Consider the following 22,556-nt stretch of genomic DNA (forward strand, 5'->3'; position numbering starts at 1 on the left):
ATTCTAGTGGCCCTTATATTACAGAACAATTTATACAAAAAAATGCGTTTGAAACTGCAGTTTGTTTGAAACTACAAACTGCAAAAAATGAGAAGTAATAAAAGTAGCACTGCAACTGCAACTGTACATTAATTCTTGTCAGATTAGACACTGAATCTACTGAGGTGTTCATCTACAGACAAATTGCATTACAAATAATATCCCAGTAGATGGTTTGCTACTTACCAGCTGTCTGTATATATAAATGCAGCTGCTGCGCTTCGTCTGGGCATTTTTGCAGGACCTGTCAGTACTTCTATGTGAACTTTTACAGGGATTGTTGTACTAGCTGTGGTAGGGTATGGAGGAACTTTCACCACAAGATGTGTCTAGGTATGCAAAGAATTAATTTAGTTCATGATGAAAAACATTGCTAAAAGATCAACCTCTGTGCAGTCTTGAGGGTCAAATTCTGCTAACCTCTCCCATAGTACCACACCAGCTGAAAGAGAAAATGATAAGCTATACTGCAGCTTGTCCTTTTTTTCGGAAAAGTACATTTTAAAATTCTGCCTTGTCTGTTACAAGCGAGAACCTCCTATTCGATTTAGCCTTGCACTTATGTTATTTGACTAGAAAAGAGTTACGGGTCTACCAACAAATATGTCTATAATAATACTAATGCAACATACTAATTAAAGGGTATAGTGTAAGTTAGTTTAGTATATACTGTTTTCAATTTTAAATTAGTTTTTAGTATATTGGTTTAGGTGAACTCAAACCAGCCAATTTACAAGCCTTGTTTGTGCAATTCTAAGTGAAGACTTACTGTTGCTGTGCTGAAAAAAACGCACTCTTGCTCCTTGAAAACAAAAACATATATTGGCAACAATTCACCATTATTCGCTCATACTCTACTGACCTGCAAAGTGTAGCCCAACAAGACACATATCATATCCTCCTGTACATGGACCTTGTGTTCCAATAGCTTTACGGAGAACAGGCAGCTCAGGCAGAGAATCTAAAACACCATCATAAAAATGAATTCAATCTTCTAAGTTCTTAGATAATTAATTAATCAACTGTGGTAGGCTGATTACAAATGTCAAGCTACATGCACCACATTATGTTTATTGTATTGTGTAATATTACTTAAAGTGATGGGTATGACTTAATTGATGCTGTTTGCCTTTCCATGAATGTAGAATGCAAACATTTGTAGTCTTACATAGCTGGCTACGAATTCTTTCTAGAAAGGAGAGAACTAGCTGCACAAGACAGTACACCAGCGGGCAAGACTCATGATGACATGCACTGACGACAAAGACCAAGGACTATTTAAGTGTAAATACATTTTCTTCACATCCAGTGATGCAAAGATGTCTCAGAAATAGACAAGAAAGACAAAAGAAATAATGTGGTGACTGCACAGTGTACACTCAACAGCATCAGAAAATGAATAGAAACATTCCTACCATAGACATCTATCGACTGAGAAAGACAACTGAGAACATGTTGTGGCTGCATGCCATTAGGAATGAAAGCTATAAATCCAAGATGTACTATTTCACTCTCTGGAAGCCAGTGATCATAATGAGGCCGTTGCTTGACGTCCTTCATTTTTATTCGTTTTGTACTAATACCTGAGAAACTACACCAAACATCTTTGCAATTTGGCTGTTGGACAAAGCAAGATGTGTCACTCACATTGCCCTCATGTTATGTGTTGGTCCTGTTGCAATTTGTACACATGCAGTTCCATCACTTAGAGTTGTGTGAATCGTATTGTAACTGTCTGGAGACACCTCCATCTCATAGAATGGATGAGGGTCTGCAGTAGAAGTAGCAGCATAGGCTACAATATCAGCTACACCACTGTAGCCTTCAATCTGAAATTACCACAAAGTTGTAACACTAAACACACTGTGACATGTCTGTCTGTCAAATTCATTTATTTAAACACGATCCTAGCAATATAAAATTTCTAACAAAAGTACATCCATACACATCATCTAACTTCCTTCTCTCTGTCTACAAGATGTATCTGTCTGTCTGTCTATCCTTCTGCCTCTTCATCTGTTTGTATCTGTGGAAACTTTCATAACACTGTTGGTCTGTTCCATTCACCACAGTTACCTGCACAGTTGGAAATTCAATGTTATTTGCTGCCTTTATGATACCTCTCTTTAACCCATCAGTTTTGTACCGTTTCTTCTGACACTGCACACCACAAACTGATCAATGACTGCCTCAAAACAACAGTTATGACACTGACTGGATATGGCTGATTGATTATTACTAATTGAGGTTCACCCAATGATCCAGGGACTATGATTGGTGCCATTGGTTGTTGTTGCAGCAGCTGAATAGAGTGCTGCGGATGTTGAAGAAATTGCTGGCGTTGGTACTGTAATTGGTGTAATTTTTCCACATCTATCTGTTCTTGTTCTTGTGTCCTCCGCTGCAACTCCAGATCATGTTGAAGAATGTCTCTTGCCGGAAGCCTTTCCTCTACCATCATGCGAGGGTCTGCAACACTAGCATGATGTCTATATTTTCTATCTACTTCAATTTGTTGACCTTGACCATACAACACTTCCTCCAATTCTGTCATTGACTCTTCTGATGGAGCAATATCTCTCATGTCTATTGTTGCCAGCTCATCACCAATACGCGTACCAAGGTTAGGAACGTTAGGCAACCCCAGTCCTCCATGTGGCGCTTCCGCCACGCCCATTTCACCATCCAACAACCCAAATGGCATCCTCTGATCCACATCGAGTTGACTGAGATTGATATCACCTCCAGATCTGATCATACTGCCGATTAGTGCTTGTATATCTCCAGACGGCAGGCTGGTTCCGTCCACAACATTCGCATCCAAATTTTCCAACACGTTGGTAGCCTCTTCCCTCATTAGCCCCGGTTCTTGGTGAAGAGCCATCTAGACGGCTTTTTATAGCTGAAATAACCATCACATAGTAACATTATTTTCTCCACGTTTGCTTGCAACGTTAGATTTCTAGTTAGCGCGCTTGTAGCGTAGGAATTAATTACCGAAGATCGAAGTAGCGACTTTCATTTTGAGTCTCTAGCCATAAATTTTCCTTACAACATAATAGAAACGGTCTACATGCAGGGTTCGACAATTAATTGAAAACCCAAGATACACGCACACACACGTACACACATGTACACACACAAACGTACTCTCTGTCCAGCAGCTCTCTTCTCTCCTCTCTCGACAAATACGCAATATCTCTCTTTTAGAAACTGATACGAGATCTGTAACGTACACAAAACCTCTGTACTACAGTACCGTTATTGCTGCACTCGAACGACTTGCGACGAACAACTCAATTTATATCAATCAGGTAGGCTGCAGGACACAAAAGGTTGTATCAAACTCGGCCGGCCTGCAACGTCGACGACGTGCACAAGATTTCACAAGGTTGCTTCTGGTTCTTTGTTTGAGTCGAAGAACGGCACGCAAGTCAAGCATGAAAGCTCGGTATCTAAAGGTCACTAGGAGTGTAGAGCCGCCTCTTGTATGTTTACGTATACGTATACCGCGCCACGTTGTTTCTGTTTTGTTCTAGTGTGGCAACGGAGGGGCGATTTGGTTGCAAATTGGTGACGAGAGCAAACTAGTAAAGCTCGAAGAAGATATTAGAATTTTTTTTTCTGATGGTGAGGCACGTGCAAGGCTGACCAAGCCTGTCAGAGGACAAGTGAGCGTAACGGACGTTGATATTTATAACCCGAGGCCCGGATTTCTGGGCTAATTATCTAGTTGTTGCCACATTTTTCCGGCATGGCGTTATACATCAGTATAAAATGAGATCAAATTGGAGGTTGGGTCAGATATCACATGCAGGGTCTGGTTATTTAATTAATGCATGTCTTAATTAAACAACAACTGAGTTGAGTTGTGCATGCTGGAAATGTGGGTAATGTGGTATTTGTACTGCAGGTGTGCATTGTGAAGAGTGGTGCAAAGCAAGAGAGATGCTTGAGAGCACGCATTGTAAGGTTGTTCAACTCTCAAGTGGGAAAACAAGCCACGTAAGAAGACATATGTGCAAGTCAAGTATCTTGTATCATGATAAGTAAACGAATTTCATGATAAGTAAATGAATTTTCAAGTTTGGTTAATTAAAGTGCACAGGTTTACAGGGATGACCAAGCATGTGAGAGCTAGGTCTTGGAAGGGCAGCATTTGAGAGGGGTCACTCACGTTAAATTTTCTTTCAAAGTTAATCAAAGAGGTTACGAGCAGGAACTTTAATAACATATCTATTTTTAAAACTTACAAATGCTGATATTACAATAGGAGTTTATCTAATACCAACATACTATAAGAATGCTCTCTCCTCAGTATAACTGTATGATGCACCAGGTTTCTTTGAGTTCTAGCTGCTGCAGTGACATACCTTCAACATATTTTAGTGAGTTTGTGCCATCGTTGGTGGAACTAAGATTTATCTGTAGAAGGAGAGTTAGTACATTCTGTTGCACCTTTCATGACAAAACAGTCTTGTAATTGTATCCATTCATGTGACACCACACGTAGGTTTTTGCAGTCTCTATGCAAGTTCCAGGATGGCATAAACACACAACTCACCCTATTGCGGAGCTTCAGATACCCTGCTGCAAGCTATACATATACATGTATATTTATCAAGTAGTCTTGGACACACTAAGTTTGCCCTATATAAACTATTGTACTAGAACAATTCAACTATCAGTATGGGGTCAAAGTTTAGATTGCTTAGTTCAAGAGCGATTAGAAAACAGCTCGGGGGGCCACTAGTGGCTCCAGAGATCACGTTTGGCCATCCTTGTGTATATAAACATAGAATTTTGACGTGGGTGAGTGGGTACACACAGTCTACTGCAGGTGTGGGCACAGTAAAAATACTGAATAGCTGAAATTTGGTCTAAATTTTTCAGAATATTGAAACTCTACGAAACGTGCAGCATTTGAAATGTCTATTATGTCTACATAACGTATGTAATTCTACTAACAGAAATGGAGTAAGTGATTGTATGAATTTAATAGTACACTGAGACTCTAATGCTACATTGCTGTTTGCTTATGTATGGTGGATTTAGTACATGTGTATTGATGTTGCTGTTGGCATTTTAGTGTACTACATATTGATCATGCTGTCACTGAACTTGTTTCTGTATTCAGGTCAGTTAGTTGTCTCATCTGTATGTGCATTTCTGATTCCTTGTGTTATTGTTTCAATAGCTTGTTCATCTGCCCATCGAAATTTTTGTCGGTGCTGCCATTTGCATGTTGTTGTTTTCTAAATGGAGTGGACCTCTCATTGCTAACATGCTCATCAGCAAATGGTAGCACTGATGCAGAATGGCGAAAAGAGGCAAATCAGTTTTTTCTGAGACTCATACATGGTACCATGGATGTACACTGTAGATACATGATTTGGTGTACTTTTGGTTGTTTCTTGTGTGTACACATATCTTCTGCATCTGTTGGAGCCATGTTTAGTTATTTTTTAAAATGTTTGTAGTATAGTGTGAAGCAACTTAATGTAAACAAAAAATGGTGTATGTGTTGTTATGTTGTGTTGTATGTTATATTAGAGAGCTCATTGACCATTGACATAAAGAAAAAGGATGCTCATGGAAATTGTCATGTGGTATTGCATGCAACATCATCAGATGGGATGAACAAGGTGCATGTTAATATGTTTAAATTTGACATTGACAAGTAGCTGCACTAATGGGTTTGCATTTATAGCATGATAAAGTGCACAGGATTGTTTTTGACTTGTTACTTATTTGAGAACACAGAGACAGACAGGCAGACAGACAGACAGACAGACAGGCAGGCAGGCAGCCAGTTGAAGTCATATCTTACAGCAGTACTTCAAAATGAATTTAACTGATGGCTCTGATGTACTGAAACTCTAGTCTTATTGGTATAGATGTGTAATTTACTTGTTGTTAAGTATATTTGGATTAAATGAAACTAAGCCTCTTTGATGACATGGAATTTTTGGAATCAACGTCAACACAACAATTGATTAAAGAGCAACTTTTTAAATTTGCTGAGGTTTCATATAGTTAAAACTGTTTCAGTACTAAGTGGCTATTTGGCTATTTGTTTGTTAGGTGTACGAAGTTTAGTTGTGTTACATGGCACATTTCATAATAACTTATATAATTTTCTTTTCTGTGTACGTAGGTATGTGTCAATGATTTATTGCAGTCATCTCTGCTGAGCAGCAGCACAGAAGTGAAGGAAGGTACAGTTAACTAGTGATATCTGTAGATTTACACCAGACTGGTGTATAGTTTGACACATGGACATTGCAAGCAGGCAAGTGACAGGAGTGCTGCTAGTGTATTGAGGGTTGTACACTAAGGTCTCAGTTGCTTATGGAATGCAAAAAACAAGTTACATTATTTCAACCCTCTTTTAAATTCAAACCATCAATTTTCAGGCAACTGTAGTGCAGTTAGCTAGAAGAAACACTGTTGATGAGATTATATTTGGGTAGAATAGCTAATTGTACTGTGTGCAATAATTTGTACTTACTTTGACAATTTTGTTTTCTTTAATTAATTTTAATTAGTAAATAGAAACAGTTTAAACATAATGCTTTAACTTAATACTTTGATGTTTCTATGGCTCGTTTGCCTTGAAAATTAAAGTAGTTTGCAGAGAAGACTGGCATGCAAACTCGTTGACAAATGTCTCATAAAGTCATTTGGTCTTGGTGATAAAAGTGCTTGTTGTGAAGGCATCAAGACGACTCTTCTTGATGATAGTGTTAGTAGTGTTAGGTTAGCCTCGTCCCCAGACTCATGTGAGCTTGGTAATGTTCGGTTCCCGTATGACGGGAAGTTGAAAGTGTCATATGGAAACCGGTCACTGCCGAGCTCACGTGAGTCTGGGGACAAGGCTATGTTAAGTTAGGGTTAAAGTCAGGGTAGGGTTAGGTAATGTCTTTCTGCACTTTCTAGTTTTATTTGACAGTTTTTTGGAATATTTGAAGCACAAGTGCATCTGCAGTCAAATGCCAGGGCCTCTTATGTGTGTTTGTATGGATTTTTTTATAGCTGCTGTGTGTATTCCTCGACTACCTCATTTTGTAAACACTCAGGAGATGCAAAAATCACAACTAGAATCTTTTGCAGAGACAAAAAGAGTCTTGCTAGGAATACAGCTAGAATCACAGGTTGCCACTTCTCATCAACAAAGAGCAGCAAGAATGTCATGCGCTTTGGCGGAAATGCTAGGAATTCCTCAACATTCAGATGAAGGAAAGGGAAGAACAACTGTGGTAGACGATCTAGCTTCTATTGATAAGTCAGGCAAATTGGTCAGACTATTACCTGCTTCACATAGATTGATGATTGAAGTGAAGTGTTGCCTTTCTGTAGATGTTTAAACATGAAGTCTTTCTTTCCAGGCATTTGTTTCCATCTGGTTGCTTGTCTCTTCATGAAGCCCCGTTTCCAAAAGAGATTGTGGATATTCTAAACGCCAATTCATTTCCTGGACCAACTTTAATACAGTCTCACTGTTGGAGGTCAATTCTTCGAGGTTAGTAGACTGGATGTTCACAAACGAACTATCTGAGTATTTCCTGATTAATATGCAGGATTGCAGTACTATCAGTTGTTTTTTAAAACGTACTGGAATTGGTTTGTTTGACTGTTGTTTAGTCATGTTGTTTTCATGTGAAAGAAAGCTGCATTTGCGGATATGTTTGTGTTTTAGGTCATGATGTTGTTGGTGTGTCTCGCTCAAACACTGGAAAGACACTAGCATATCTTTTGCCTTTGTTGTCAACAATTTATGACAGTGCACTTTACACAGGGCTTCCAGAGGGAATTGGGGTGAGATTGCAAGACTTCTTGCTACCAAGGAAAGCATCATAGCTGATGATGTTTTGAATAGCCACTTGTGGTCATATTGTCTCCGTATTGGCAGAAAGCAGAAAGCATTCATAAGGAAATTGCAAAATATTGCTGTCATACTGATTCAAAAAAGCATCAGTAAGAAATATTCAATTACTGAGACACTGAACACTGAACTATGATACTGGTACTGTACATGTATTATAACATGTGTTTGTTATAGTTTTGTGCTATATGGTGCTGGGACTGAACTCTCGAAATTGGTGTGTGTGTGTGTGTGTGTGTGTGTGTGTGTGTGTGTGTGTGTGTGTGTGTGTGTGTGTGTGTGTGCGTGCATGTGTATGCATGTTTTTGTTTGTTTATGCATGTGTATGCATGCATGTGTGGTGACTTGTTTGCGTGTTTTGTTATTCTTAGTTTTCTTCTGTTGTTTTGTGTTATGAACAAGATTGCTTTGTAGATATTGTTGATGAATGGTTGTGACATATTGGTTGCTACACCTCATTCACTACTCAGAGCTCTTAAACGTGGACAAACAAGTTTAAACCGACTGTGTCATCTTGTATTTGATGATGCAGACATTCTTGTTCATTATTTTCATCAACAAGTTAGTGGCATAATTGTTTTAAATTGTACTTAAGTCATTGGTGTTTTTAGCAATTGGTGATGGGTGTGATCTTTCATTTAAGGTGTGTGATTTAATGTCTCAGTTTGCTGCTGTTCTGCGTGAGGGGCGGGGAAAGTCTAGCTTAGGAGGCACTTTGGCTTCTTCATGTCAAAAGCTTGTGTTTAGTTCATCTTGGACATCAGGTGTGGCATCTCTTGTCTCTGCATATTTTGCAAATCCTCTGACTGTCATCACAAGCAGACTTGATGCAATGATTTACTGCGATGTCGTTCAGGTCAGTATGTTACAGTTGATATCTGTTTGTTTGAGAGAGCAATGTGTATTGATCTGTTTTGTACTGAGTTTTATTGAACTGACAGCCTAGCAAAGTCTGCTTGATGGCAGTGGTTTTAGTTATGGATCTGTTAAGGCAGCAGAATTACATGGCAATACTTTCTAAGCAGCAGCAGCAGCAGCAGCAGAAGTTGTTGTTGTTGTTGTTGTTGTTGTTGTTGTACTCTCAGCTCACTGCAGGAAGCAGGAACTTTTTCAGTTGTTGTAAATGATTAATTAAGGTGATATGAAGACTTACTTGAATGGATGGAACTGCAGTTTAAGAAGTGTATTTGCCAGTTTTGAAGAAGCCATTACAGATCAATGTAGTCATGCGTACAAAGCATTCTTTCGTGATTCTTAAGAGATGTTAATAATAATAGTGTGTGTGTGTGTGTGTGTGTGTGTGTGTGTGTGTGTGTGTGTGTGTGTGTGTGTGTGTGTGTGTGTGCGTGCGTGTGCATGCATGTGCGTGCATGTGAGCGTGTGTGTGCATGTGCGTGCATGCATGTAGTTATTAATGCATGCATTTTATGTTATGTGCAGCTTGCAATGTGTTTTATGGCATTATGAAAAAAGAGTAACATAGTGGTTTCTCTTGTTGACTGCGTAGACAATTTCACAGTGTGAATTACGTGATATTGTGTGTCACTTGCGTGGTCTTCTTAAGTCAGAAGCATATCAAAAACATGATCACATCGTTGTATTTTCTGAATTCTGTGATGATGTGAAACTCATCTCAAAGGTACGTGCTCTTGCTTCTTGGTTACTGTACAACAAGTTGCTGTAGATTTTTGAAGTGATGTAGTAATTCTTTGGTTATGATTGCTGTTGACTGTTTGATAGGAACTGAGTGGTCTGAAATGGCCAGTTGTTGCTTGCCATCATGAAATGTCTGCAAATCAGATCTACGATGTGAACATGGAGTTGAGTCAATTGACACATCATGGCATAATAGGTACACACACACACACACACACACACACACACACACACACACACACACACACACACACACACACACACACACACACACACACACACACACACACACACACACACACACAAATGGACAAATGTCAAGCCCTCACGAATGACGTTGACCTTAAGGTCAGTTGCGGAGATAGCTCCCTCTGTCTCTAGAGACAGGGCTTCCATGTGCTACGCGGAGGCTTATGGCTGGTGCTACAATCCACCTGGAGCTTGGCCGGAGTCATCCAGGGCCACTGACAATGGCACAGCTCTGGGACTGGACACCAAGGCCCACAAGTACACGTCTGCTGCATGATGTTACTGCTAAGCCAGTGGTCATGTCCACCCCAGTCAATGACCAGGTACTCATTTGTACTCCTGAGTTGAGAGAAGCATTTGTGTGTAAGTTTCTTGCTTAAGGAAATTATGCTATAGTTTGCCATCACTGTGACTTGAACCTACAACTCTGCAAGGTCTCGGATGTTTTCGTTCTCCAAATGCACTCTAATAACCAATTGAGCTACAGCACCAAACACACACACACACACACACACACACACACACACACACACACACAAAATGACTTCCATTTTGACCTGTTACAGTGATTGACAAATAGACTGTAAGATAAGAATGTAAGAAATAAGATTTAGGTAGGTAACATACAGTGAACACATGGGAAATGGGAGAGCACAGACCTTAATAAACTTGTGGAAAGGGAGACTGCTGGTTTGTACATTTTCTAGGGATCAGTAAGAAACGATGGCTACTTGTACTGTGCATGCATTTGTTTTTTATGTTACCTTTTATATTTATTGCATGCCTTTTAATCTGTATATGGGATGCTCTGTCTCACATTCGGTTGTTTGTCAGTGAGTACAGACAGCAATAGTCAATTTCTGGATCTCTCAAATTGCTCTTTGTGTATTCACTTGGACTTCCCTCACAGTAAGAGCCACTTCTCTGACAGATTGGACAGTCTCAGAAACTCTGCTTGCAATGGACAGGTTGATACTTATGTGTCAGTTGTTATATTTCTAGTGCTCATATGGTTCCTGTGTTTTCTGTGAGGCGCAGAGTTGCGAGTCTGCATTGGTCGTTACGGAGAGATCCATCAATAGGTCTCTTGAAATACTTGAGTTGTTAAAGAAGTTTGGATGTTCCATTCCTTCATGGTTGAAAGCAAATGTAAAGAAAGTTTCTTTGGTGAGATTTATGTATCGATTTACCTTTGTGAACTAAGTTGTACTCATCCATACTTCAAATGAATTATTGTGTCATCTCAGGGAGTTCAGATTTGTGATAAGACACTGATGTCTATTATATTATTAAACTTCAATTGTTTAGCAATATTATCATGATTTGTTAATGCATGATATCCAGTATGATTGTTGTCTTTTGGTTTGGTAAAGGGACACATATTGTTTGTAATTGCATCGTATGAATTTTTTTATTTTTAGCAATAATTCTTAAATTGTTTTTTATCATCCATCAAACGGCACTGGATGGGCGGTTGTATAATAAAGGCATTGAAAGAGTTGTGATGAATGTATGGGTTAATGTTTTCTGGGAGCAGTAGTAATTGTTGTTGCTTTAATTCGCAATGCGTTGTGGTGGCATGAATAGCTTAAACCGAGTAGTCAAGTTTCAAATTAGCAATTCCAACATTGGAAGTCTCGTATCACTCATTTGGGGGTGATACTGGATGAGTTATGCAACAATGCCACTGCCGTGGAGGATAGGTTTAAGAAATTTGCGGAGCTGTTAATTCTGTTGTGTCACGTTTAGGTGGTAAAGTTTTGTCAGATCAAGTTTGGATGAATAGTAGACACTCAGCTGTTTCCAGTACTATCTTATGGTAGTCACCTCTGGAATATTGACAAAGCTTCCATCGCAAGAACTGTAGACATAGGTTATCGGAAAGGAATTCGACATGGTTTTGGAATGAGATCAAGAGAGTCAATACGTGAGGGACTGAAAGAGTGTTTTACAGAAGCTTCAGAGAAGATCAAAAGACTCCCAACTATTATACATGAAACGAGCAATTCACTCTGTAAATTACCGTAAATTACCGTGTACAAGCACTGTCATGGTTGCATTGCAGATGTAGTTCTGGATATCTGTTTAGTGGAATAGAGACTAAAATCTTGTTTGTTTTTTCCTATAGGGATTTGAGAAAGTTCCATGAATTCATTTAAATTTTTAGTTTGGTGTTAGTTTGGTTACATTTGTGCTACTTGTATGTATTGTGTGTATAGTTGATGTATGTGTAGTCGTTGCCCCTGTGTGGGAACTGCACCAAATTGTGGTGTGTCAAAAATACATTATTATTATTATTATATCTTAGAGATGAGAAAACGTTGAATCTTTATTATTTATTGTGTGCGTAGATACCACAGTTAGTTTGGTCAAATTATTGTTGGTTTGCAACAAATGTTGTGTTGTTTTGACTAGCTGATGGAGAATGAGAAGAAGCACCTCCCTATTCATCCAGATTTGCTCTCATTTGGATGGAGGTTTGTGTCTATTTTGTGTGTGGCTGCGTGACTTACAATTTGTTCTTGAATTAGAAATGACAGTTCAATTAATTACAGACAGAGATTATGGAAAGAAAAAGACGCAATGACATCAGATTGTTTAGTAGGTGTTCCAATGAGCGGGCTTATTCAAGTAAACTGGAGTGTTTTTGAGGTGTTGGTGTTTGTCTATTTTTGTATGTCATATGTGTGTCAGGTGTTGGTGAGTCATGTGGAGTCAGTGTGTTGCTACTGGGGCAGAATTTTGAATCATAGTCATGAAGATGGAGCATTTACTCAATCAGTGCAATCACAGTATGTTGCTCTGAACCTTGAATTGAATCAGTGGTTTAGCAAGGCAAGCAACAGGAAAATAGTACAGTCACTGAAAACAGGAATGAGATATGCAGTACGACTTCCTGGAGGAATCTTCTACAGGTAAATTACACTTTCATCTTTGCTTGCATATTTTGTATTTTTTGTACTGTTTCATTGAACTGACAGGGTACGGTAGCTGTCTTTGCATTTTGCAGCCGTTTTGTGTGTTACAGATTGTTTGTAAATATGTGGTAATTTTATTTTGGTCACATTTTAGAGTGTAAAGTAAAGTTGTCATATATATATATATATATATAATGTTGATGAGGTCAGTTATGCTAAAGTGTAATTTAATTGGGGAACCTGTATGTATTAGTATAAGGATCTTGGTTACACAGGACAGGCACAGACCAGCAATGAACTTTCTTACTGTCTTTGTAGATGTTAATTGGCATTGCATGTGGCACAGGTTGCTGTCCAGGTAAAGAAGATATAGGTAAGAAGAAATGTAGGAACAGATCTATGTATTGTTGAAAGAAGAGGAGAGTGCTACACAAATGTATCTGGGCTGGCAACCTGTAATGTGCATTCTCAGGTTTTCCTGAAAAGGTTTGATTCCAGATATAAAACTAATTTATTTAGTACTTACATAGGCACCAACAACTTCTCTGTGTATAATGCATTTATTCAGATTCAGATTCTACTGTTAAAGCCAGATACAGTCGGTTAGATAGAGTGCATCATTTATGTACTCTAGATCTGTCATTTTTGATTTGCTTACTTGTCTCTGTTTGTTTCTCAGTTGTTTGGTTGCTTGCACATCTCTCTACTTGCTTGTTTATTTGTTGGTTTGGTTTGAATGCTTGTTTTGTTGCATTGATGAGAATATGTACATGTGTTAATATACATTTGTCAATTGTTATTGTTGTGTTGTTGTTTTGTTTATTAGGGCTGAAATTGTCAATTGTAGCAAAGATGTGCTCAAAGTATGAACAGTGTTATTTTTTCAACCTTATGAACAATCAATGGTTTCTCTTCTCTAGTGTCGACTCATAGATACTGGTGCTATAGAACTCGTACATAAAGACAACATGTTTGTACTTCCGGGCGGTCTTCAGGATACTTCACCACAAGTGTGTTTTGTTATCATTCCACAACATACTTTCTTGTTCAGTTGTTGTGTATATAGGCAGTGAAAATGTATTTGTGTCAAGTGAAGCCTGTTGATCGAGATGTGAAGTGGACTGTAGAGGTTTGGTTTAAATGTAGCACATTGCAACGTGTAATAATTAGTAATCATGATGGTGCTCAGGCAAATGAGTTTGCAAGTCACCTCGTGAAGGGAAAAGAGCTGCAGGGGAAGATTGTTATGAGGTGGAGAAGATTACAACCATCATTACCAACAACCATTACTGCAGACTGCCAGTAGTTCATTGGTCATTGATTATTTAGTATAAATTATTTTTAGGTTACGTGGGTGTGTCTGGTTGGATCCCTTGGTTGAAAAGCGGAATCTGCAAGGGTTGAATGTGATGGACACTGTGTTAAATGTGAATCAGGAGCTTATCAAAGCTGGAATGGCAGAGCCGAATCCTCATCACATGGCTGTCTTGAAGCAAATTGCAGCAGTTGCTCTTCCTGACAAATATGAAGAACTTATGCAGTGGCAAGAGAACGTGGATGATGCTATATCCCTGTCAGTGATAATGCTGTCATACAGATTTTTAATGTCTATAGGACTGGGAGACAATCAGACTGACTGACAGACAGACAGATTCAGGACCGTAATGGTCTTGTTGTGTTAGTGTTAGGTTGCTCATGATGTAAATGTGTGATTTAAATGGAAAATATATGTATAAAGACAGACAGACAGACAGACAGACAGACAGACAGACAGACAGACAGACAGACTTCTAATTTAACAGTTGGCATGGTTGTATAACAGACTTATAGTGGATTACAGTATATGTAATTCTATTACAGGCTAGATCATTTGACTCTTGAAGAGCAAGGTTATCAAGATATCATTGTGTCTGCTGTTGTTCATCCTGGATTGTTTTTTGTACAAGCAATAGAGTGGATAGAACGGTTTGTGTGGTGATTGCTGCACTTTGTTTTTACTTATCTTTTTGTTGATTACAGATTGCATGAATTAGAGGTTGATATTAACTTGAATTTGCCTGCAAAGGAGCCTGAACTTACTTCAAAGCTTCACATTGGGTCATACTGCCTTGCCCAGTTTTCAGTTGACAACAAGTCGGTTGTATATATATATATTTGGTTTGGTTGTTTGTTTATATTTTGACTTCACTAAAGGTGGTACCGAGCACGAATATTAGAGCGTCATAATGATGAGTGCTGCGTACTATTTGTTGATCATGGAGAAGATGAGTGGTTGGATGTTAATCAAATACGACCAATAGCTCCACACATGCTTTCTGTAAGTGGCAGTCTATTTGCAGTGATGGATATAAATGGTGTATTATCATTTCATGTACTGTCTCAACTATTAAAGAGTTCGTAAGTCTCTTCAATGTGTCACGTAACATGTTTTGACCATCAGTTAGAGAGCAACTAGCTAAATTAGTTATCAATATAATTTATATGTATAATAGCGTACATGGCTTTTTTATTTATGTTATTGGTTATGTGCACATGGCTGTTGCTTGAGCTGATGCAGAAGACATTAATTTGCTTATATCTTGTTTAATGTTTTTATAGTTTCCAATACAGGCAATAGAGTGTTCTCTTTCATCTGCCGTGCCTTGTGATGAAGAGTGGTCACGCAATGCAGCAGATTTGCTGCATCGACTCTCTGCCAACAAGACACTTGTTTTGGAAGTGAAGGGTGTGTCTAGTGCTACTGTGACTGCTGGTCTTGCGTATGAGGTTGACTTATTTGATACAACGGGTTGCGACGACATTAGCTTGGCTGAACAACTTATTGATGCTGGAGTTGCTTTTGCTGCTACTTCTGTTACAGTAAGTACATCAGCTAATTGAGTTAATTGCTTTGGTTGTGGTGCTTGTACATTCAAACTTTTCTAGAGTTTGGAGGAACTAAGACAAGAGGAAGCAAACAATTGTTATGAAGTAATCATTAAGCCACTTGTGCAATGTCTGTTGTTTGTCTCTTTGCTGATTTTTTGTGTGTGAACATCAGAGTCTTCAAGTGAATGCTTTAAAACATGGTGTACATGCGTGTGTGCAATGTGCGTGTGTATAGTGGAATGTTATGTGTGTGGATGGATTCGTGCGGATGGATTTGTGCATGTGTATGTGCACGCGCGCGCGCGCGTGTGTGTGTGTGTGCATGCATGCGTGCATACGTGCAGTAATCTGGTCATATGTTTTCACTACCTGTACTGGCTTATGTTATGTTTGTCTTGCCATAGCACTGGAGTCAGAAGATTGCAGACTTTTGCAGCATTATTCAAAGAAGCAATGTGTGTGTGTGTGTGTGTGTGTGTGTGTGTGTGTGTGTGTGTGTGTGTGTGTGTGTGTGTGTGTGTGTGTGTGTGTGTGTGTGTGTGTGTGTGTGTGTGTGTGTGTGTGAGTGAGTGAGTGAGTGAGTGAGTGAGTGAGTGGTGATTTCTTATCAAAGAGTGACTATTTGGTTTTTCATTTGGTTGTTCTTTGCTAGAGTTCTCAAGAACGTGTGGAGGCTGCTCAATTGATGAGGCACACTGTCAATCAGTCAATGTTGGTATCGTCTTGTGTGTGTGTGTGTGTGTGTGTGTGTGTGTGTGTGTGTGTGTGTGTGTGTGTGTGTGTGTGTGTGTGTGTGTGTGTGTGTGTGTGTGTGTGTGTGTGTGTGTGTGTGTGTGTGTGTTTGTGAGTATACATTTGTACATTCTGCCAAGCTGTCATTGGCACTCACTAACAGTTTAGCCATCATCAGTGTGTGGCCTCATTCAAGGTTAAAGTTTTGTGGATTTGTCTGTGGTAATGTACATTAATTATCAAACATAAACTGCAACTAGTATACAGACTAATATGTTAGTCACAATAGTGGTGACTGTAGTGAATGGTAGTTTATTTGACCTGTAGCTAACATTAAAAAAACTAAATGGCTAATAATCGTATTAAGGCAATATTTTGTTTAGTGCTGTTTTTTGCATGTGCACTTGTTTTGTTGATGGTAATTGTTTTACTGATATTTGCCTTTTGTATTGTTGCTTGTAGTGATTATGAGAATTTTCAGAAATACAATGGTTTACAAAGCATGTTGCGTCTCGTTTCACACTGTTCATATGATTTAGTGTTGGAACATGTTGTGTCTAGTTTAGCTTGTCTCCTCAATCACAAAATGTAACATGATTATTGTCACTGATTATTGTTACGTTGTTTATTTTTATTATAAATTATACAGGATCTGTGAGGCAGCTTTAAGATATGATGTTTGTAGAAGACTCACTCAGCTTGTAGTTCAAGTGAGGTTGTAATAGATTATTTGGAATCAGTGTCAGATGTTTATGTCATTTAGACTGACCAGTCGGTTGTGCAAGAAGCAATTATTTCTTGTTTCCAGAATTTGTTACAAATTGACAGGTAAAGTTTTTTTGCTAACAAACAGGCAAGAATAGTTTGTGCAGATGTATACGTCTACTGGGCACATGGACACATTGACGGGCAAGGAGATGAGACGACGGACAGGTAGAGACAAGCATGCAGGCAGACCGGCAGACCGGCAGACAGGCACACAACTGACAGATAGGCAAACAATTCAAGGGAATGAAGTAGCACATTTTTATAATCTAAGCATGGATTGCTGTATTATGTTGTATCATACAGTGTGGCTGATTTACTGAGAGATGAAGGTGCAATCAAACATATTTGTAATTTAATGTTGGTGTCATCCTCTTCTCCTCCAGTGAGTGCTCTTGTATTATTGTGCATTGGTGTGTTGGAGTTTTAATGGTATTTTGCTGTTTTCAGCTTCTAAGTAGAATTTGTAACCTGTTGTTTTCATTGTCGAAAGATAATCTGCGGTTAATGTGTTTATCTGTGACTGTTGTGACAAGTTTCATGTTTATTATGCTTACTTGTAGAAATAGTGACGTTGTTCGCATTGAGGGTGGAGTTAAAGCTGTGGTGAGACTGGTTGGAAATTGTGATGATAATTCAGTGCAAGAGCAAGCTGTAAGATGTCTAGAGACTTTAGCCAAAAATGCAAAGTGAATCTGTGTTAATAGGTTGTTTACATTGTTTACTTTACTTTAACTGGTACCATTTTTTGTAACCCTAGGAATAGAGACTCTATTTGTTTACATGGAGGAATAGTGTCTCTTTGCAAGCAAGTAAGAACCAGTCAGAGCAGACAGGTGATTGTAGAATTTGCGATGAGATTGATGTTGGAGTTGAAGAGTTGAATAGATGTGTTGTACAGTTTATCGAATTGGCTCTCAGCTCTTTGCAGATATTGATCTATAATAGCAAGGAAAATGCACTGGCATCTACAAAAGCAGACTTGCTGAAATCTCTTGACAAGTATTGTGCTTTCTTAATCTGTCTGTTTGTTTGTCTCATTGTTCATGTATGTCTGTACTGCGCATTCTACAAATTTGAATTCAGTTTACTTTATGTTGTTTTTGACTTGCTGCTGGTAAATTATTTGCAACTAAAATAGGACTAGTTTTGCATGATCAAATTTTCTTGTTTATTTTTTGATTTGTTCTATAATGTTAGTGTGTACTTGTAGATCTCTTGGACTTTGTGGTCTACTCTATGTAACATTTAGGTGGATTAGGAAGTATATTTTGTAGTGCATGATCAGATCTAGTCAGGATATCATCGTTTATCCATTTGCCGATCTGTTGGTCTTTTAGTTTGTCAAGAACAAGAGGCGCATTTCCACTAGCACCTAAACCAGTTTAACAAGTGGTTTAAGCTAAACAGGTGTAAAGATTGACCTGTTTCCACCTGCACTAAACCAGTTATATTTAAACCTAAACCGCTTTCTTAAACCTACTTCAAAGTAGGTTTAGCAAAGTGGTTTAGGTTTAACTAAGGGAGCAGCTACAGGGAGAGAGAGAGAGAGGGGAGGGAGGGAGGGAGGGAGATGACGGTGTCCTTGGTCATCGTCGCGAATTCCTACTAGCAGATGCTCAATCAGTGACAACTAACAGTTGCTCAGACTCGGCGACAGAGCAGCCCAATACTTCAAAATAAGGCATTCCTAGACGGCTTGTTTTGCACATCTTGGATGTGCAAGTTCCTCGTGGAAACAGTCGCTTTCTTGAACTTGTTTAGTTTTAGCGCATTTAAGCTAAACTAGTTTAAGGTGCAGCTTGTGGAAACACGGCCAAGGTTGTTGACAATTCTTTAAGATGACTTTGTTGACTTTATACGGACTGGTTAGTTGAAATTTGATTTTACATAGATTTTACTATATGTACAGTAGAATCACTAATGCAAATATAATGTCTGTGTGTTTGTCTGTGTGTCTGTGTGTCTGTCTGTCTGTCTGTCTGTCTGTCTGTCTGTCTGTGTGTCTGTCTGTCTGTCTGCCTGTCAATACATATATTTTCAAACATTGAACTATTATACATCAACTTCAAATCACTAAAGTACTAAAGTAAATGAACTATCATACATTAACTGCAAATCACTAAACACTAAAGTAAAGTCCAACTGTGTGTCTGTCTGTGTGTCTGTTCGTCTGTCTGTCTGTCTTATTTCACTATTGAACACAAAAAGCAAAATTTTACAAGAACACTATAGGTAAAACTGCTAAGCTCAATGTTCATCTACTGAGACATACAGATTGAATACTACTAAAATACTAATGAATGATGTTCTGAATGTCTCTTTCAGAACATTCTGTCTGTCTGTCTGTCTGTATGTGTCTGTTTGTCTGTAACAGCCAAGTCATCATACGAAAATATTTTGCCTCACATTGTGGTGCATGCCATCTGGTATTTGATAGAGTTGAATCCTCAGTTGGTTCGATTGTCGATTTGCTCTGCTCTCAACTGAGAATGAAAATATCTGAGCTGACTGATCTTAAAGAACGTAGTTCTTCTCACAAAGAGAAAGCTCGCTCACAATTTACTGAGCAAAGACATCAACCAACGCAGTCACGTTTGCAGTCGGTCTCTGTACGACCAATTTCTGTACATCGATCATCATCGGGTTTCTTGAATAAGTCACCTGTGAGGTGATGAAAGCATTGTTGATTTACTCGTCTTCAGTGACTTTATAATTGTTACAAACAAGCAGGTTACAGTTATTTGGAATGTTCTTGTAGAGTGAAGCCATTTGTTCGATGGTGGCAGACCAAGCAGACTGTTGTGTTGTCTATTCAGTTGAGGGGAGTGTCAGATAGACACATCAAGCTCACTAGAAACAAGATTGAATTTAGGTACTGTATTATGTGTTGTGTGAATTATAGTTGACTCTTTCATCAATATGTACGGTACCCCATTCATGTACATAGTGGAAACAGATCCTAGTTGGTGTAGATTGTTTATTTTGTGTTAGAATGACTTGTCTGGGTTAGCGGTGATTTTGTGTTTGAATTGCTGTCGGGTAACAAATGCAAGGACAGGATGGTGCCATTACTAAGGGTTAAACCAGAGCTGATTATCCAGCTTATAACCTAGATATTAAATAAATCAACTGGATGGCTAGATGGACAGTTTGCTTACTCCAGGATTTATACTGTTGTTCTTTACATTTTATCACATGTGAAATATTAAATAATGCTTTTGCAATTCAACATGAACAGATGAACAAGTTAGTTAACTGATTTTTAATTGTTGCTTAATAGGTTTTGCACTGTAACCGTTTCTGATGTTGCAAATATATAAAATGTACTAGCTGACTAAAGACAGAAATTGGTTTTGGTTTGTTTGCTTTCTTTTGTGAAAATTCAAAAATTAAACGCTGTTCTGGGCTTGAATGTGTTACATGCTCCTTTTGTTCTTCACAGCTTCTTGGGACCACGAGTGAATGATGAGTTGCTTTCCAACTGCTGGTGGCATGTTAGGACAAAACGTACACACATGTATAAGAAATTCAGCTTGTGAATACACATGAAACTTTGTTGGCTGGTTTTGGGTATACTCAGCTGTGTAGGTAGCTGTTAGAGAAAGTAAGTGAGGGCAATGCTGCAGTGTTGATCAATTTTGTCCTTGTCTGCATAGTAGATTTCTAAGCTGCTTGATAAACTTGTGAAGGTATACAGGCTCATTGCTGGGAAATTAGGTAAATGATGGTAGACAGTGGTGAGCAGCACCTCTAGAAATAGTTGTTATGTTCGAGATGGTGTACTCAATCAATATGTTTCAGTCTGGAGACTTTGTCAGTTGAATGACTGAAATGTCTAAAAAATCAGGATTTTGTAGTCGCTTCAGTTAAGATTTTTTAGTCATTTCAGTTATTCAACTGATGTAGGTCTCCGGACTGAAACGTATTGATTGAACATGCCATCTATCGCTTGCTTGAACATAACATCTACTGCTAGTGCTGCTCAACATTGTCTGACTGTCATTTGATAAACTTGTGGGAATTTCTAAATGCATACTTTCCTGTTAGATTGAAATTCTTTTTTCATTATTTGCTTTCTGTTATTTTCAGATCGATAGTCAATGCCACTGAATATTATCTGGACATAGAGTTGTTTAGTAACGTTATACCTGAAAATAGCAGAGAACATGTGACTGGATCACAGCTTTGTCTAATTCTTGGGAAAGAAGAAGAAAGCAAGTGGCCTAGATTGTTGGCCACAAGAGAGAAGGTAGAAGTAGGTAGGTTCGTCCAGTGAACATTGTGTGGAGAAATTTTGTGGCTGCAGGTCTTACAGATTGGTGTGGACTTTGATCATTTGGATGATGAAGATGAATCTGTACTTCCTTTAACAGAAGAGACTCAACCACTTGATTTGAATCCTTTCCTTGCTGTCAAGGAAGACAAGAAAGAGTTGGTATGCTTACCACCAGAGGAAGTGACACATGAAGATAACAGTGACTCATCAGATGATGAAGGCAGAGAAGATGCAGATATCTGGAACCCATTCCAGTTCTGATGTATTAGTTGGTGTTCTATATTTACTGTGCTACAGTACTAATGTGCTCTCCAAATCACAGTTGTGACTGCAACAAACATATGTGCATCTCAGAATTTCTGTACATTCCTGCATAGTATACTATAGTTGTTAATTGACATTGATGATGTCATTGCATTACATAAGAAAGATCAAAGTTGATCAAGATCAACCAAGAAGCAGCTGAACACATGCATCCTACTACCAGTAAAATGTCTACGAAGACAACTCTTGTCTTAGTGGTACATGTAGTGTCAGAGAACACTCAAATGACACTAATCATTATCTCTTTTTGAAGCCATATTTTTTCCTCTCATAGAACAAATCTGTTTTTGCACTGCCCAGGTTGACAATTTTCGGACAACCATCTCTCTAGAAAGAAATGAGAAACTTAGCAAAAAGAAGACACTGCATGGACAGAAAGCAGGCGAGTGGGAGACAGACAAACAGGCTGATACATAGAGAAGGAGATAAAGGCACACACACTCACATCCTTTTCCTGTACTGTACATTCTTTACAGTAGTAAGCATCAGAGACTCCAGGTCCTCCACATATTGTACATCTTCCTTGATACGAACCGTAGTTACACTCGTCACAAATACGAACCAGCTACACAACCACATTACTAGCAAGCAAGTATACACTTTGCTATCGGATAGTGTCTTAATTACTGTACAAGGACGAACATACGAGTCACATATGACGCATTTTCCATCGCCTGTAGAAGACACAACACGGTTTATCACTTGCATTACTCAACAGGGCTTAAAGGTAACCTTACACTTCTCACAAAGTCTCCCTATGGCCACTCCTGGCTGTTTCCTACAAAAAATTAGATCTGGATGATGTTTCGCCATGTTGTTATGGTTGGTGATAACAACTACT

General features: G+C 38.6%; 3 protein-coding genes across 3 annotated transcripts; 1 reads left to right on the top strand and 2 right to left on the bottom strand.

Moving 5' to 3' along the window:
• Positions 1–29: 29 nt before the first annotated feature.
• On the bottom strand, positions 30–3,326 carry LOC134179890 (nuclear factor of activated T-cells 5-like). Its single transcript, XM_062646905.1, has 10 exons — positions 3,190–3,326; positions 2,255–2,941; positions 2,116–2,199; positions 1,687–1,868; positions 1,455–1,630; positions 902–1,000; positions 809–841; positions 426–481; positions 226–368; positions 30–172 (listed from the first exon to the last, which is right to left on the bottom strand). Coding segments are annotated over exons 2-10 (1,443 nt in total). The 5' UTR covers positions 2,924–2,941; positions 3,190–3,326; the 3' UTR covers positions 30–171.
• Positions 3,327–3,357: 31 nt separating this feature from the next.
• On the top strand, positions 3,358–21,695 carry LOC134179893 (uncharacterized). The gene is made up of 45 exons (XM_062646908.1): positions 3,358–3,500; positions 3,579–3,710; positions 3,953–4,044; positions 5,129–5,176; positions 5,237–5,400; positions 5,593–5,684; positions 6,197–6,257; positions 7,075–7,337; positions 7,399–7,561; positions 7,739–7,857; positions 7,919–8,016; positions 8,102–8,141; positions 8,339–8,485; positions 8,568–8,780; positions 9,432–9,563; positions 9,665–9,776; positions 10,664–10,797; positions 10,868–10,996; positions 12,245–12,306; positions 12,361–12,460; positions 12,524–12,744; positions 13,574–13,610; positions 13,668–13,757; positions 13,814–13,876; positions 13,937–13,998; positions 14,093–14,320; positions 14,608–14,712; positions 14,767–14,880; positions 14,941–15,064; positions 15,346–15,606; positions 15,673–15,717; positions 16,020–16,070; positions 16,268–16,326; positions 16,810–16,935; positions 16,997–17,057; positions 17,111–17,175; positions 17,419–17,497; positions 17,563–17,615; positions 17,676–17,801; positions 17,873–17,948; positions 18,014–18,114; positions 19,553–19,783; positions 19,874–19,987; positions 21,205–21,364; positions 21,422–21,695. Exons 1-45 carry the CDS (start codon positions 3,480–3,482, stop codon positions 21,650–21,652), a joined length of 5,205 nt encoding a protein of 1,734 aa, XP_062502892.1. The 5' UTR covers positions 3,358–3,479; the 3' UTR covers positions 21,653–21,695.
• A 200-nt stretch (positions 21,696–21,895) lies between these two features.
• On the bottom strand, positions 21,896–22,543 carry LOC134179894 (PHD finger-like domain-containing protein 5A). The gene is made up of 4 exons (XM_062646909.1): positions 22,453–22,543; positions 22,343–22,389; positions 22,161–22,280; positions 21,896–22,042 (listed from the first exon to the last, which is right to left on the bottom strand). The coding sequence occupies exons 1-4, from the start codon at positions 22,526–22,528 to the stop codon at positions 21,953–21,955; spliced, it is 333 nt and encodes a 110-aa protein (XP_062502893.1). The 5' UTR covers positions 22,529–22,543; the 3' UTR covers positions 21,896–21,952.
• Between the last annotated feature and the right edge of the window lie 13 nt (positions 22,544–22,556).

The sequence above is a fragment of the Corticium candelabrum genome, chromosome 5 (assembly GCF_963422355.1).
Source record: "Corticium candelabrum chromosome 5, ooCorCand1.1, whole genome shotgun sequence".
Taxonomy (NCBI): Eukaryota; Metazoa; Porifera; class Homoscleromorpha; order Homosclerophorida; family Plakinidae; genus Corticium; species Corticium candelabrum.

What these genes read in the sequence shown, in the direction of transcription:
- LOC134179890 (XM_062646905.1), bottom strand. Translation starts at nt 2,923, where the DNA reads ATGGCTCTTCACCAAGAACCGGGGCTAATGAGGGAAGAGGCTACCAAC. An exon ending in ACACATAACATGAGGGCAAT is followed by an intron (nt 1,631 to 1,686) that starts GTGAGTGACACA and finishes TGTTTGGTGTAG; the next exon opens with TTTCTCAGGTATTAGTACAA. An exon ending in TGTTGGGCTACACTTTGCAG is followed by an intron (nt 842 to 901) that starts GTCAGTAGAGTA and finishes TTTGTTTTCAAG; the next exon opens with GAGCAAGAGTGCGTTTTTTT.
- LOC134179893 (XM_062646908.1), top strand. Translation starts at nt 3,480, where the DNA reads ATGAAAGCTCGGTATCTAAAG. An exon ending in TTGATAAGTCAGGCAAATTG is followed by an intron (nt 7,338 to 7,398) that starts GTCAGACTATTA and finishes GCCTTTCTGTAG; the next exon opens with ATGTTTAAACATGAAGTCTT. An exon ending in ATGTAAAGAAAGTTTCTTTG is followed by an intron (nt 10,997 to 12,244) that starts GTGAGATTTATG and finishes TGTTTTGACTAG; the next exon opens with CTGATGGAGAATGAGAAGAA.
- LOC134179894 (XM_062646909.1), bottom strand. Translation starts at nt 22,528, where the DNA reads ATGGCGAAACATCATCCAGATCTAATTTTTTGTAGGAAACAGCCAGGA. An exon ending in AGGGAGACTTTGTGAGAAGT is followed by an intron (nt 22,390 to 22,452) that starts GTAAGGTTACCT and finishes TGTCTTCTACAG; the next exon opens with GCGATGGAAAATGCGTCATA. An exon ending in GTACAGTACAGGAAAAGGAT is followed by an intron (nt 22,043 to 22,160) that starts GTGAGTGTGTGT and finishes ATTTCTTTCTAG; the next exon opens with AGAGATGGTTGTCCGAAAAT.